General features: G+C 41.2%; 1 protein-coding gene across 1 annotated transcript; it reads right to left on the reverse strand.

Moving 5' to 3' along the window:
- Positions 1-1,870: 1,870 nt before the first annotated feature.
- LOC134073051 (ATP-dependent lipid A-core flippase-like) lies at positions 1,871-6,496 on the reverse strand. Its single transcript, XM_062529998.1, has 5 exons — positions 5,964-6,496; positions 4,573-4,668; positions 3,818-3,861; positions 3,697-3,731; positions 1,871-3,514 (listed from the first exon to the last, which is right to left on the reverse strand). Exons 1-5 carry the CDS (start codon positions 6,364-6,366, stop codon positions 3,265-3,267), a joined length of 828 nt encoding a protein of 275 aa, XP_062385982.1. The 5' UTR covers positions 6,367-6,496; the 3' UTR covers positions 1,871-3,264.
- Between the last annotated feature and the right edge of the window lie 7,682 nt (positions 6,497-14,178).

Below are 14,178 nucleotides of genomic sequence, written 5' to 3' on the forward strand. Positions count from 1 at the left end.
TGTTAACTATTGTGATGGAAAACATTATTATCATTGTTGTATGTGTGCTTGCAAGTTGCTGTGGACATAAATTGACCCTTGACCGCCGACACATATATCTGCAGACACTTGCTGCAAAAAGTGTCTGGTAAACAACTGTTGTAACCACTGTTTGTATAACATGAGCCATGTTCTGCTGAATAAAAAGACTTGCGCTGCGAGGAGAAAATCAGAGACTGTTTTGCAGAAAGGAGAATTCTCCTTTCTGGGCACTCTCTCCTCTCAGCCACGGGAAATGATGCTGTGTTGTGGTTCTTGTGTCCTACTTTCGGGAATATTTTCCTAACAACTATCATTGAAGAGCCTTTCTCTTACATGTAGCTGCTCTTCGTGAGTGCCCTTCTCAATTACAGTCTCATTGTCAATCACCATGATCACTCTAAAAAATGCTGGGCTATTTTCTCAACCCAACCATTGGGTTTAGGTTGCTGGGTCATTTTGTGGAAGGCTATGAAGGCAGCTCACTGCTCTGGGTTAGTGTGTGCTTCACCTCACTGTGTGTTCACTGTGTGCTGTGTGTGGTCACTAATTGTTAAGACCCTGGGTCTTATGACCGTTGAGACTGACACTTGCTGGGGCTCCGCCCCTTCATTCTACGTGTTCCCTATTTCTATGTCCTGCAGGGTGCTGAGTGGAAGGGTGGCGCCTAGGACTTAATGGGCTGGACTATAAGGCCTGGGTTTCGATGGCTGCTCTCTCTCTCTGCGCTGCTGCTTGCTCGCTGCTCTGCTTGCTCGCTGCTCTGCTTGCTGCTGCTCTCTGCTCTGGTGCATTTGGTGGCGTGGTCCGTTGGGGAGAACATGGAGAGAGCCCTCTCCGACTGCGTAGCCCTTTGCGGAGAACTCCCTTCGTCTTCGTTGCGTTTAGCTTTTGTTTAGTTATATTTATGGTTACCCCTAGACAACATATTGCATTACACTTTGCTTAAATAACATATACTGACTTTTCTTATGTAAATAAATATCATTTATACATTGAACACTACGGTGTGGTCTCCCCATTTATGTCGGGTCTGCTGTGAGCCAAGCGGTCCTTGACACTAATTCACAAATGGGATAAATGCAGAGACCAAATTCCTTACATACGCAAGTATACATGGCCAATTAGATTTGATTTGATTTAAGTGTGGCTCGGTATTTTGGCATGCATCAGCGCTAACTAAACAGCACGTATAATGACAGCCAGCCCAGCCCTCCCCTCTCCTTCCCCCTCCTTGACATTACTGTCCTTTCTCAGCTCTACATCCAGAGCGGCTGGCCTTGCGAGGTGCCAGAAGAGCTGGCTGCATTTTCCAGAGTGAAGCAAGACCTGACCTGTGTGGCATATGGCCTTTTACTCTTAGAAAAAAAAGATGCTATATAGAACCAAATACCATGCTTAATATGACACCCCATTTTGAAGGGTCCATCAAAGGAACCCCCAAGGGTTCTTTAAAGCCTGTATGGTTCTATATAGCACCCCAAGAACCCTTTTTTTAAAGACTGCAGCGCTCTGCATGCATGTGTTGTGACCATGGCTCAGAAAGGCCACCCAATTGTAATAATAAAGTTCCCTTGGCCGTTGGAATTAAAATAGCCCCACATCATCACATACCCTTCACCATATAGCTAGAGATTGGCATGGTGCTTTTTCCATTGAGCTCAATGAGCATCAAACAGGCTAATAGGCCTAGGCTACTGGAAAAAGCCCCATGCCAATCTATGGTGAAGGATATGTGATGATGTGGGCCTATTTTAATTCCAACGGCCAAGGGAACTTTATCAGGATGCATAATATCCTGCATCCATGAAATAGCTGGCCTTTAAAAATAAAAATCTGCCTATATACAGTATATCAGATTAAGCTTTATTGGCCAGGTTTGTGTAGACAAACAAGGAATTTGACTCTGGTTAATCTTTGCTCTCAAAGTACAACACTTAAACAACACTTAAACAAATAAAACATAAAAGAATAAGATACAGAACAGTAAGAATAGAATGAAGGACAGTAGAATAAGGCTATGCATAATAATAAATACAGTGTGTACATTTGCAAATAAATATACACTAAGTGGGATAGGGTAATGCAATTGTCCAGAGGGGGAGTGTGGCTGGGAATGTCCACCTCCTTGTTGTCCCTGTCAAGGTTTCCATGGTCGTGGACACATCAACAGGCACAAGCAAGATGCAATATACAATTGAAAAGAAGGTGGGAGTGCAATATCAGTATAGACTGAGGTTTAGGATTAAATATAAATATAGTGCAAGGCAATAATGCCGATGGTAGTCAATAAGGGGCGCTTCACCACAAATATATATTGTAGGTTACAAAGATACATTCTAAGTAATTCATTTATGACATACATTTTGTGATATGCAGTGCAATGCTGATAACAGTTGACTAGTTATCCTCACAGGGGTGTGTGTGTGTGTGTGTGCAACAACATCATATTATTATTTTGACATGATGGACCACCTAGGAGAAGTGTGTCAAGATTGATCATCATGAGCCATCAGCGCTATGCCAAACAAGCATTGTGGGCATGTGAATATCATCGATACAATGACAATTAACAACCTGAGTCAATTAATGCATGACAAATGTCTCACATATTACCTGTTTATATGGTGAGGTATGTAAATTAATCATATCGCTGCCCATATAAGGAGACACAGTATCTGGCGAAATCTTATGGGAAATTAACATGGGGATTTGGAATTATCACACCTGTTAAACTCTACCGGGGATGACAAAATCGGAAATTCAGGTGTTTTTCTGAACACACTTTTGTCCTCTGCCTTCGAGAGGATACTGTGTGTACGCGAAGGTGGCAGACTTCGATTTTTGCTACCCCAGAGCTAACTCACGATGCAACTTGCCATTAAGTTAGTTAGCAAGTTAGCTCTGGGGTAGCAAAAATTAAAGTGTGCCGGCTTCACGTACTGGAGATCACAGTATGCACAAGAAGGCAGAGGACAAAAGTGTGTTTAGGAAAATGTCTGCATTTAAGACTTTACTGTCCTGTCCCTGCGAGAGTTTAACAGGTGCGATAATTCAAAATCCCCATGTTATTTTCCCATAGGAACTTCAGAGGTCTCCAGAAAATGTAATATAACATCAGCATGTGCTGCTAGATACGTGACTGTCTCCCATGACCTTTGACCCTCACGAGCTAACCCAATCTCATTTCCTGGCCTCTAAAGGCTGGAGTGGGCTGGAGGGGAGGGGTGTTTCTTTGGTGCCTCACTACAGGGCCTGATTCTGCTCCCCCTGCATGAAGGCCTGCTTCTCCATGAGCTTCCGGAAGAGTCCGTCACGGTTAGCCAGCAGCTTGGTGTAGCTGCCGCACTCGACGACGTGATGCTGGTCCAGCATGACCACATTGTTGGCGTTCTGGATGGTGGAGAGGCGGTGGGCAATGATGAGCACTGTGCGGCCCACCATCAGACGCTCTAGTGCCTCCTGCACCAGTTTCTCGTTCTCCGCATCCAGCGCACTGAGATGAAGGAGAGAGGGAGAGGGAGAGAGAGAGGAATGGATAGAAAGAGAGAAGAATGAAAAGATGGGAGTGTCAGATAGAAAAAGAATGGAATAAAGAAGTGGATAGAGCGTGATGAAATGATTCAGACTGACACCCAATCACACATGAAAACAGGACAAAAGAGGCTCTCTTCCTACCTTGTGGCTTCGTCAAGCAGGAGTATCTTCGGGTTCTAGAGAAAATCATACAAAATTAAAACAAATTAAATCAGATTTTGCACTGACATTGAAACAGTGTACATGTAGTAAAATAATTTACCTTGAGTAAGGCTCTTGCAATGGCAATTCGTTGCTTCTGGCCACCTGACAGGAGGGATTAGACCATTAAATTCAATACTGCACAAATTTAAAGGTTATGCAGTCACAAAATCAGACTAGTAATACCCCAATTAGAAGATTAAGCTTTTGTGAAATTGAGTCCATAAAATCTAAATGTGATGAAACACTACATATCTGGTTAAGAATGTCAATTAATAGAATAGGACACTTTAATTGCCACACAACAATGTTAATGGTATTTTTTGTAGCTCAGTCCGGCGGGGAGTGGGGGGATTAAGGGAAAGACTACAGGCAACTCAGAACACTTTTCATTTCATCTCTTCCCATTGAAAAATTGACGATACGCCGGTTGTGCAAATTCGCCTTATTCACACGGCAGACACTGTTCTATGCATTCACCAGTACATTCAAAGGCATGGATGATATAGTCAGTGTACCCTGTAGCCTTCTTTTGGTTTACACAAAGGCCGCCATGTGAATTAGGTGAACATAACCAGTTCCATCCACTCTGGGCCAAAGCTTCCAAAAACAGAGCAGCATTAAAAGTGTTAGACGTGTTAAAGTGTCTAGTATTAGAGTAGCCTATACTTACATATCTATGTAGTGATAACAGCCTTGTATATTTATACTATAGTATACAGTATGTGCATGGCCTCTGCCCCTAAGCTCTGTGGTGTAAGTAGTGATGCAAATGCACAGTTCTGTGACATCAACTGTGAGTGCAGCCATGCTCACCATCGAGGGGGAACTCTGGTTTCCTCTCCACGAGTTTCCACAGTCTGGCTCCAGCACCAAAGCTCTTCATCAACGATGAGTATAAGGAGCCGAAACCTGACAGGGCAAATATGACCCAGTTAAAACCAGTCAAAGCCTATTATGGCTCTCAGATTTATTGGAATGCTTTATTATAGCTTATTAAACATTGAAGACAACTGAATGAAACTAATTCTAAAACTAATTTTCCATTCCAAAACATCTAGGATGTATGTATTTAAGTATGAAACCTGCTGGCAGACCTACCAACTTGCTCAATGTGACCACTTTTTGCATTTAATGGCTATAATTTCATCTCTCATATATGTCTTAAAATCTGTGTTTTCCCACGTCTGGGTACTGGTCAGAAAGTGGTCTACCAGGAACAGTGGGAATGAGTTTATATCTTGTTTATATGACTTTTTCTTACACTCTGGGACCAGGGGCCTCGTTTATAAAAAAAAATCTGTGTGGAATCACTGCCCATACGCCCAAACAATTTGTATATTCCCGAACATATTCTGATTCTGTGTGGCGCACAACTAGCTTGAATGCGTGTGTAGGCCTACACGAGCACCACACTCCTCCCACTTGTCATCCCACAATATCCCATATTCTAACATTTATATCGATCATTTTATTGGCCAACGTTGAAATGATGAAGACGTCGCATCAATCTGGAGAAGGAAGTCAAAGTTGGCCGACACCGATGACATGACAAGTGTAGGCCTTACCTATGTGAAATAAGTAGATTACCGAGTGATATAATTCTGTAGGCTACTAAAATTAATAACCGTAGGCTTAGGCTATCCCACAGTAGCCTATGTTTTGCCCTGTGTTTGGACTAATCATATGCATAGCCTACGCACCATAAGGTGCAAATAATAGCCTATTCATATTGGTAGCCGAAACAAATACTAATATGGCTAATGCGCTTTGCGTGGGACATTAGGCTATTTCATGTCAGTTGGGTCTAGTTCTAGTTGTCTCGCAATAACTTGCAGTCAAGTAATCTGTGGCCCAATTTCCAAATGAGAGAAAAGACGTAAGGTGAGTGTAGCTTGAACGCTATGCGTTTTACTATAGGAGACTTAGGAAAAGGTTTATGGCCTCTTATTATTGTTGTTATTATTATCATAGCAGCTTATTTTGGTTCAGGAACGCAATATGTCCTTACACGGCCTACACACTTCCATACAATAGTCAACACAAAATAATTCACATTAATTCGAATGATTTTCGCATTAGACTAGAGAACCGGAAAACAATCCTTCAACAAATCAAGAGATCAAATAAACACACAACAAAAGAAATACCCAAAACAATGATTGTTTTGCCATGTTATGACTTGAAATGACATCAAAATGACATACTCAACAGGCGCCATCGCCCCGGGTGTGCCAGGATGTCTTCCAATGGTATTTGCATGATGTCTTTAGTCGTGGTTGAGTTGTCTTCACTTTCAACCCCATCTTGAGTGTCAGGTCTCGAATCAGTGGAGGTACTATACCAGTTCAGTTTGAGCCTCGATAGTCTCCAGAGATCCAGGGGTGCTGAAACCTCTCCAAATCGGATACTGGGGAATGGCGACGTGAAAGACTCCAAATGATAAAATGGCATGCGACGTGAAAGTAGGCCTACATATTCTCGTCTCTTCCATGACCCCTTAAGAAAAGTAGTTTCCACACAGTTCGTCCGATATTGACAACCATGTACATTCCTGCGCTTCAGTAGATTAACTGCTGTGCATTTTGTGAACTTAAATATGAGTTTCATCCTAGCTGTCAGGTGGTCAGCAGCATAGAAACAACTAGGCTATCGGTAAGTCAAGAAGCCACTCTTAGATATTTTAGTTAGCACTTAAGAATAGAATCTTCCTATATGGGCAAAGATGGCAGCTTTGGTTCCTTTAGTTTATGTTTGTGGGCGAACTTCAGAGGTCTATAGACGAGGGCTGGAGAAGGAGGAGACAGCAAGGAGGACGGAAGAAAGAAGCGCATTTTTAATAGGCTATCACTTTTACTTAGGGCGCACTCTCTAGCATTTAGAATATAATATAATAGCTATTTTCATTGTCATAAGTAGGCAATGACATTTAAGTGCTTTCCCGCCAGTGAAACATTCGTGAGTCTCTATATTAAAAAAAATATTTTAAGTAAATAAATAGAAACATAAAATAGCACTAGCAGCATAAACGCACCTAGTCATTGCACGAAACAGTATGAACATACATTGCACTGATCCATTCACAACAGATATTTAGGATACAGACAAGAACTCCTGACAAATCAGACTGACAGCTGTAGCCAGGGCCGGCAGAAGGCATGGGCAGTCTGGGCAATTGCCCATGGCGCCAAACTACCAGCTGTGTTCCGATTCTCTAGTTGCATGAGTAGGCCTACACCTAAACATAGTACACTATCCGTACTCACTGAGTTTCAGAAATGAGTGCTGTTCCAAATCGAATAGGCTACTCTATGGCAGGGGTGCCTGCAGGAATTAATGCTATGGTACGCACACCCATCTCTAGCTTTTCTGCCTCCATTTATTCTTTCCGTTTTCGTTGTTTAAAAGAACTTGCAATATCCATGATGAGTATTGAGTTAGTGATTTAGCTTCACATTGTGTGCTGATAACCATATATACAGTGCCCTCCATAATTATTGGCACCCCTGGTTAAGATGTGTTCTTTAGCTTCTAATAAATTCATTTTTTCCCCAAATAATATAGGACCACAATGGAAAAAAAAGCGTAAAATCCAACCTTTAATACAAGTGCATTTATTTAGAAGGAAAACAAATCCCACATTAAGAAATAATTATTTTACATCAAATTGTGCCACAATTATTGGCACCCCTGATGTTAATGCTTTGTACAACCCCCTTTTGCTAATAAAACAGCACCTAATCTTGTCTTATGTTTCACAAGATTAGAGAAAACAGAAAGAGGGATCTTCGACCATTCCTCTTTGCACAAAATCTCCAAATCATCCAACGACCTGGGTTCTCTCCTCTGCACTCTCCTCTTCAACTCACCCCACAGGTTTTCAATGGGGTTGAGGTCTGGGAACTGAGATGGCCATGGTAGGAGCTTGATACGGTGTCTGGTTAACCATTTCTATGTAGACTTGGCCATACTGTATGTTTAGGGTCATTATCTTGCTGAAAGACCCAGTGACAACCCATCTTCAGCTTTCGGGCAGAGGCCACCAGATTTTGATGTAAAATGTCCTGGTATTTCAAAGCATTCATGATGCCATGCACCCTAACAAGGTTCCCAGGCCCTTTGGAAGAGAAACAGGCCCACAGCATCACCGATCCACCCCCATATTTCACAGTGGGCATGAGGTGCTGTTCTGCATACTCATCTTTTTGTTACCCCAGACCCACTTAGAGTGTTTGTTGCCAAAAAGCTCTAACTTTGTCTCATCTGACCAAAGCACACGGTCCCAGTTGAAGGCCCAGTACCGCTCCAGACATTTGTGCTTATGATTTTGAGTGAGAAAGGTTTTTTCCCCTGCATGCCTCCCAAACAACTTGTTGGCATGTAGATAGCGCCTGATGGTTGTTTTGGAGACTTTGTGACCCCAAGATGCAACCATTTGATGCAATTCTGTAACAGTGAGTTTTGGAGATTGTTTTATTTCTTTTACCATCTTCCTCACTGTGCGTGGTGGCAAAATAAACTTGCGTCCTCTTCCTGGCTTGTTTACCACTGTTCCAGTTGTTTTAAACTTCTTAACGATTCCTCTGACCATAGATATGGGCAGGTGTGCGAGTGGCTATTTTCTTATAGCCATTGCCTTACTTGTGAAGGTCGACACACATCTGCCTTACTTGAACAGTGTGTTCCTTTGTCTTTCCCATGTTGAAGAGAAATGGCCTCTGTGTCACGTCATATTGATAGCCCAGGGAAACAGGATGTTAAGAATGACTAATTAAATGTTCCTACATACTCTGATTGACTTTGTAAACTACTGTAGAAATGACAGAAATTACAGAAATACTTTAATTACATTTATTTCCTAGGAATTGTTAGGGGTGCCAATAATTGTGGAACAGGTGATTTTATGAAGAATAATTATTTCTCAGTCAGGGATTTTTTTCCCACCTTAAAGTTCTTGAAGGTTACATTTTTATACAATTTTCAGTGTGAGAGTATGCTTCTACAATAAAAAATGTATTTATTTTAAGGCTTTTAACGCATCTTAACCAGGGGTGCCAATAATTGTGGAGGGCGCTGTAGATAGCTGAGTAAAAGAAAACAACAAGTAGTAGTTGGGCGCCTGCATGCGTAATCTCGCATTAGGGCCGCGTTTCCCAAACACGTTAAGAAGCTCTTAACGCTAAAATCTTCTTTGGAGCGCTCTTAAGAACGCTGTGAAAGACAAACGTGTTTCCCAGAGTCACTCTTAGCTTAAGAAGATCTTTCACTAAGAAGGAAATGTAAGATCGAGCTGACCCACTCTTAACAGCCTTCTTAGCGATCAAATGCTCAGTGATCATAGCCTGCCGCTATAGGGGCACCTAGATTTCTAGGCTTTAGTGATCAAGCTGCATCAGGAAAATGTATATCCTCCACTTTTTTAAACAATAAAACAATTTTCAATGTTGCAATGCACTCGTGGCTGTGGACCACTGGCGCAAGAAACATATACTTAAAGGGATATTCCGCCATTTTTGGAAATACGTTCATTTTGCACCTCCCCTCGAGCAAAACAATCGATATTTACCTTGTTGACGTTCATCCAGCCATTCTGTGAGTCTGGCGATACAACTTTTAGCTTCAGCCTAGCATAGATCATTGAATCGGATTAGACCATTAGCTTCTCGCCTGCTAGCTTCATGTTTAAAAGTGACTAAGATTACTGGTAATTTTCCCATTTAAAACGTCATAATCAAGGCAACTTGCAAACTACTGGCACTACTACTGCTTGTTGTCTATGGGGACTATTTTCAGATGTTGCGTACGATATCACTGCGCCTATGGTACGTTTGCAAGTTTATTACGCCAGATGAGAGTGTAGTTCCATGTCAAATCAGCCTAGAAAAACGCCAAGTTTCATTTTCAGTTGGTCTTATTGCACTTTCTAACTTGAGAGGAGACACGTTTTAAATGGGAAAATTACCAGAAATCTCAGTCACTTTTAAACATGAAGCTAGCAGGCGAGAAGCTAATGGTCTAATCCGATTCAATGATCTAGGCTAGGCTGAAGCATCGATTGATTCAGTTTCAGCACCACCGAGGTGAACAGCTCTCGTTAAGAGCTTCTTTAGAAGCTTCTTTGGCTTGATCTTAAGGTTCTCCTAAGAAGGCAGTTAAGAACGCGTTTGGGAAACACCCGTATCTTAGCGCTCCTTCTTAGCGATTCCTTCTTTGGAGCCTTCTTAAGTCCTTAAGAAAGATCGCATTTGGGAAACGCGGCCAAGGGCAATTTTCTCTCCTCGATGAGTTTGTGGTACGGACAGTGCTATTCACCCCCATTATGCCGAATTTGGCTGCAGTTCACCTAGGGGGCGATCGTAGGCGAGTGCAAAATACATGGACCTCTATGGAGCTAGGCGGCTAAACTACATCATTCTCCTATCATATCGTCTAGAAAATCCAAATACTTCTGTGGTTTCCGAGAGGTCGACAGGGATTGTATGTCAAAAGTGGAATAATCTTGGGGTCATAGCCTTTTGTTTTCTTACAGGTTGGGTAGTTGTGACCCAGGTTCTGCCAGCATCTGGCTAATGAAAGCCGATTGCTCAATGAAGAACTCTATGAAGAACCCACGACGCATGACATCATCCGATTACGAAAACCTAATTTCAGTCATAATCAAGCGAGTATAAAATACTAGCTATGTGTCGTTTGTGAGGATTATCCATTCTATTTTTTAAAAACTAAAGCAGTGATTTTTAAAAAATATATCCAAAGAAATGTAGGAATATGGGTGGGGCACCATAGGACCACATTCATTCTGCACTTGACCAGCAGCACCCCTAGGTGCAGTACCTCACCGCAATGGTTTTGAGAGTGCTAGTTCTCCTCATATTAAAAGTTCTCTGGCGCTGCTTAGCCTGACCCCACCTCTTCCGCTGCATAGCTTCCGCTGCATGGCTGCCATTGAGTGCGGAAAGTGTACCCCGATCCACATTCAGCGTTTTGCTCGGTTTGAGGGCACCATTCGGGTCCTTTAGGTACACTTCTTTTAGCCACAATGGCAATCGGATCACCCTACGTTCTCAAGTTAGGTACGGGAAGTACGGGAAGTATGAGAATTGGAACACAGGTGTATCGCAGTGTGGCTACCACATTGCCAAATAAAGCCATAGACGGTTTATGTATGAACACAATTCATTTTCTTCGCAGCTTCGCTGCTTGGCCCCTAATTAAATCATTTCCATATTTTGAACCAGTTGGAAACTATTAGTAAATGCTTTGATCATCATTTGTTAAGTATTAATTCTAATTCTCATACTATAATTCATATAATTCAACATGATTAACTCAGGAGTTACAAGTGGCTAGTTAATGATATATTAATTTGTGAGCTCATCTGAAGTGAGGACTGTATATGCCTTGCTACACATTTACAAATGAATTATAAAGGATCATAGGTTGCAAAGTTACCCATTATCAGAAATCTACAAGGCCCACATGCAACGAAAGGGCATGAAAATCCTGATGGATGTAACGCCAACCATCTCCTTAGCATCCTCCCATCAGGCAAAAGGCTTAGGGCTATTAGTACAGACCTCCCGCTCTTTAAATAGCACATACTGTAGTGCAATTAGATTTTTAAGTAGCTCTCCATCCCTGCACCAATACCTCATGGAGGTAGATCAATCCAACACAGGTCTTGGATAGTGTTTATTATTATTATTATTATTATTATTATTTATATACAACATGTTTTATCATGCTTTCATATGTCCTGCTATATTTGCACTTCTGGATGTGTACTTAAAATTTGCACTTTAGGTAAACTTCCACAGTCACTTGCCACTTTATACTTGACTATGTAGGGACGAGCCATGAAGGAGCGCATGTATCATGTACTGTATGTACTTTGTCTTGTCTATGTCTGTGTCTCAGGCTTCCTGTTTTTGTGTGGTGTTGTCTTGTCTGTTGGAGCACACCGCAGCCCAACAACCCCAATCCCAAACAACTTCTGTTGTATGGCAATTAAAGTATTGAATCTTGAATCTTGAATCTTAAAGGTTACATTTGCATTAGTTCATTTAGCAGTCACCTTCATCCAAGGCGACTTACATTATCAATTAAATTAAAGAGGTGGCAGTGGTGGAAACCAGGGATTGAACCCCCAACTCTTTGGCTTACTGCATGCTAGCCCTTATCCTCTACCTCTGCCCAATGCTATTGTAACCATTAGTTTAGAAATATAAAATAGATATGCATGTCTACTATGAGCAAAACATTTATAATTGTGTGTACACATGATTTACAGATGAGAGTTAATGTGTGAATTATGCTTTAAAATGAAGAACACAGCATTCAATAACACTCAACAGAACAGTGGAGGTGGTTAAAGAGCAGGGCTAGCATGCAGTAGCTGGAAAAGTTAGGGGTTTAATTCCCAGCTTCCACAGTTGTGTTTAATTGAATTGACATGAGTACGTCGCTCTAGATAAAATTGTCAGCTAAATGAAATAATGTGAATTAGGGCAATTAATTGATTTTTAATCGTAATCGAGATTATTATTTTAAATCGTACAAGAATGTGAAATCGTAAAAATCGTTTTTTCACTTTAACTAGGGTGATTACGGTACCTATGTTTGCAAGTGTTGAATTTTGTGGCAAAAGTTCAAAAAAGTTTCTTAATATAAATCATTTAAAATGAATTGTGTAACATATCAAACTATTGACCAAAATCACTAACATATTTTCAGAGTTTTGTCAGGGTTACCACGAGGAGAACACCATTATCAAAATATAAGAACATTTTAGACATAGGCTACATTTCTTGGGGTGCAATGCGAAATTGACTGCTTTCTCAGCATTGATCTGGCTCCTTGGTGTGTCTGCAGTAGGGCTTTGAACCAGAATTATTTCCCAATTGGTTTGTTCCGAACAGAAACAGTATTTTAACGTTTCCGGTTTTCGGTTCAACCCCAAGATTAAAAGTTCCTAAACCAGTTAATAGCGTTCCATGTTAGCTGCGGGACATACAAATAGGCTGATCATTAGGACTTTAAAATTATATTGTTACATAAGTTTACTTAAGTCTCTATCCTGTCATCAAATATTAAAAAAGCACTAAAGAAATAAATAACACACACATAAATCCTTTTACATCATAACTTGGTTAAAGTGTAACTGCACCCCATAACTCCACCCACTTCACATTTCTGAAAAAGGCTTTCAAAATGGGCGGGACGTTCTGAAATTTGGAAGGGAGGGGCACATGCGAACCATGGTGATTTCGTGTCAATCTGGGAATGAGTGCAGGACTACGTCAGCATTCCAATAGCATTTTGGACCAAAATGCCATGGCATGTTTCAACCTGTAGAAGGCGCGGAGAGCTGTATCTCCAATACAAAATAATACAAAATGTTACTCTTCTCGGGAAACACGATTTTGCCAATATTAACCTGGTAATAGTGTGGTTCACCCCTTATGAGTAATTTCAATCACTCAACAGCTCAAAAAACATATTTTGGGGTGCAGTTACACTTTAACTAACTATACGCTGCAATGGTAGACTATTAAACTGTAGACGGGCTCTGGTAAAAAGAGTAGAACAACAAGAAGAATTGTAAACAAATTACTCAGACTCCATAAGGAACGTCAGGTCAGCGTTAGTAACAATGGTGCAGTTGTGGCTGCTGGCCGTGGCGTTCGATTGGAACCTCATTAAAACCTTGGTAATTTTCATCATTATTTCTTAAAGGTGCACTATGAGATCTGCATGGTTTTTAGAGCAATTACATTTTTGATCAGCTTGCTGCCTGCTCCCTGAATGCATTGTGAGAAAATCCAGTCTCTGGAGACAACACAGGGGCTGTACAACGTCAAACAAACACTAGGGTACAGGCTGTGTACCAAAACATAACAAACCATATTTCATCCAAACACCAACCAAAGATGTTTAGGGGAGGGATTGGGGGTTATTGAGCATGCACATATGGGTTGGGGGCAGTGAGAAAACTTGATTTAGTAGCATGCATTGGAAAGTAGTGTTTTTGTTTTACGTGGAACGTCAACAGAAGTAACATCATTTAGTATCTCATAGTGCACCTTTAAGGCACAGAGACCCGGGGCTATAGCCTCGAATGCCCAGGTCTAACGACGCCACAGAAGCAGACAGTGAAAACATGCATATCAGTGAATTGCTTTACTAAAGCAAAATCGCAAATATGGTTTCATTCATTGCATTACTCGTGGCATAGTTACACGATGCTAGCATGACAAATACTTCCCAAAACTACGTAATTATAAGGAAGCTACAGGGGTGACAATCACAATTTGATTATTTAAACTCTCTATCTTTATTAGCCTCAGGCATATTTCATACTTGCCATACTCTGCATACTGTATATGCTGTATTGTACAGTACAGTACAGTGCAAACAGTACAG

This window comes from Sardina pilchardus, chromosome 24, assembly GCF_963854185.1.
Source record: "Sardina pilchardus chromosome 24, fSarPil1.1, whole genome shotgun sequence".
In the NCBI taxonomy this organism is placed as follows: Eukaryota; Metazoa; Chordata; class Actinopteri; order Clupeiformes; family Clupeidae; genus Sardina; species Sardina pilchardus.

Bases quoted from the DNA above. Each gene is read 5' to 3' on its own strand.
- LOC134073051 (XM_062529998.1), bottom strand. From the start codon at position 6,366: ATGAAACTCATATTTAAGTTCACAAAATGCACAGCAGTTAATCTACTG. The intron at 4,669-5,963 runs GTATGTCATTTT...TTGCCCTGTCAG, and splicing joins GGGGCGATGGCGCCTGTTGA to GTTTCGGCTCCTTATACTCA. The intron at 3,515-3,696 runs GTAGGAAGAGAG...CCTTCATCTCAG, and splicing joins CTGCTTGACGAAGCCACAAG to TGCGCTGGATGCGGAGAACG.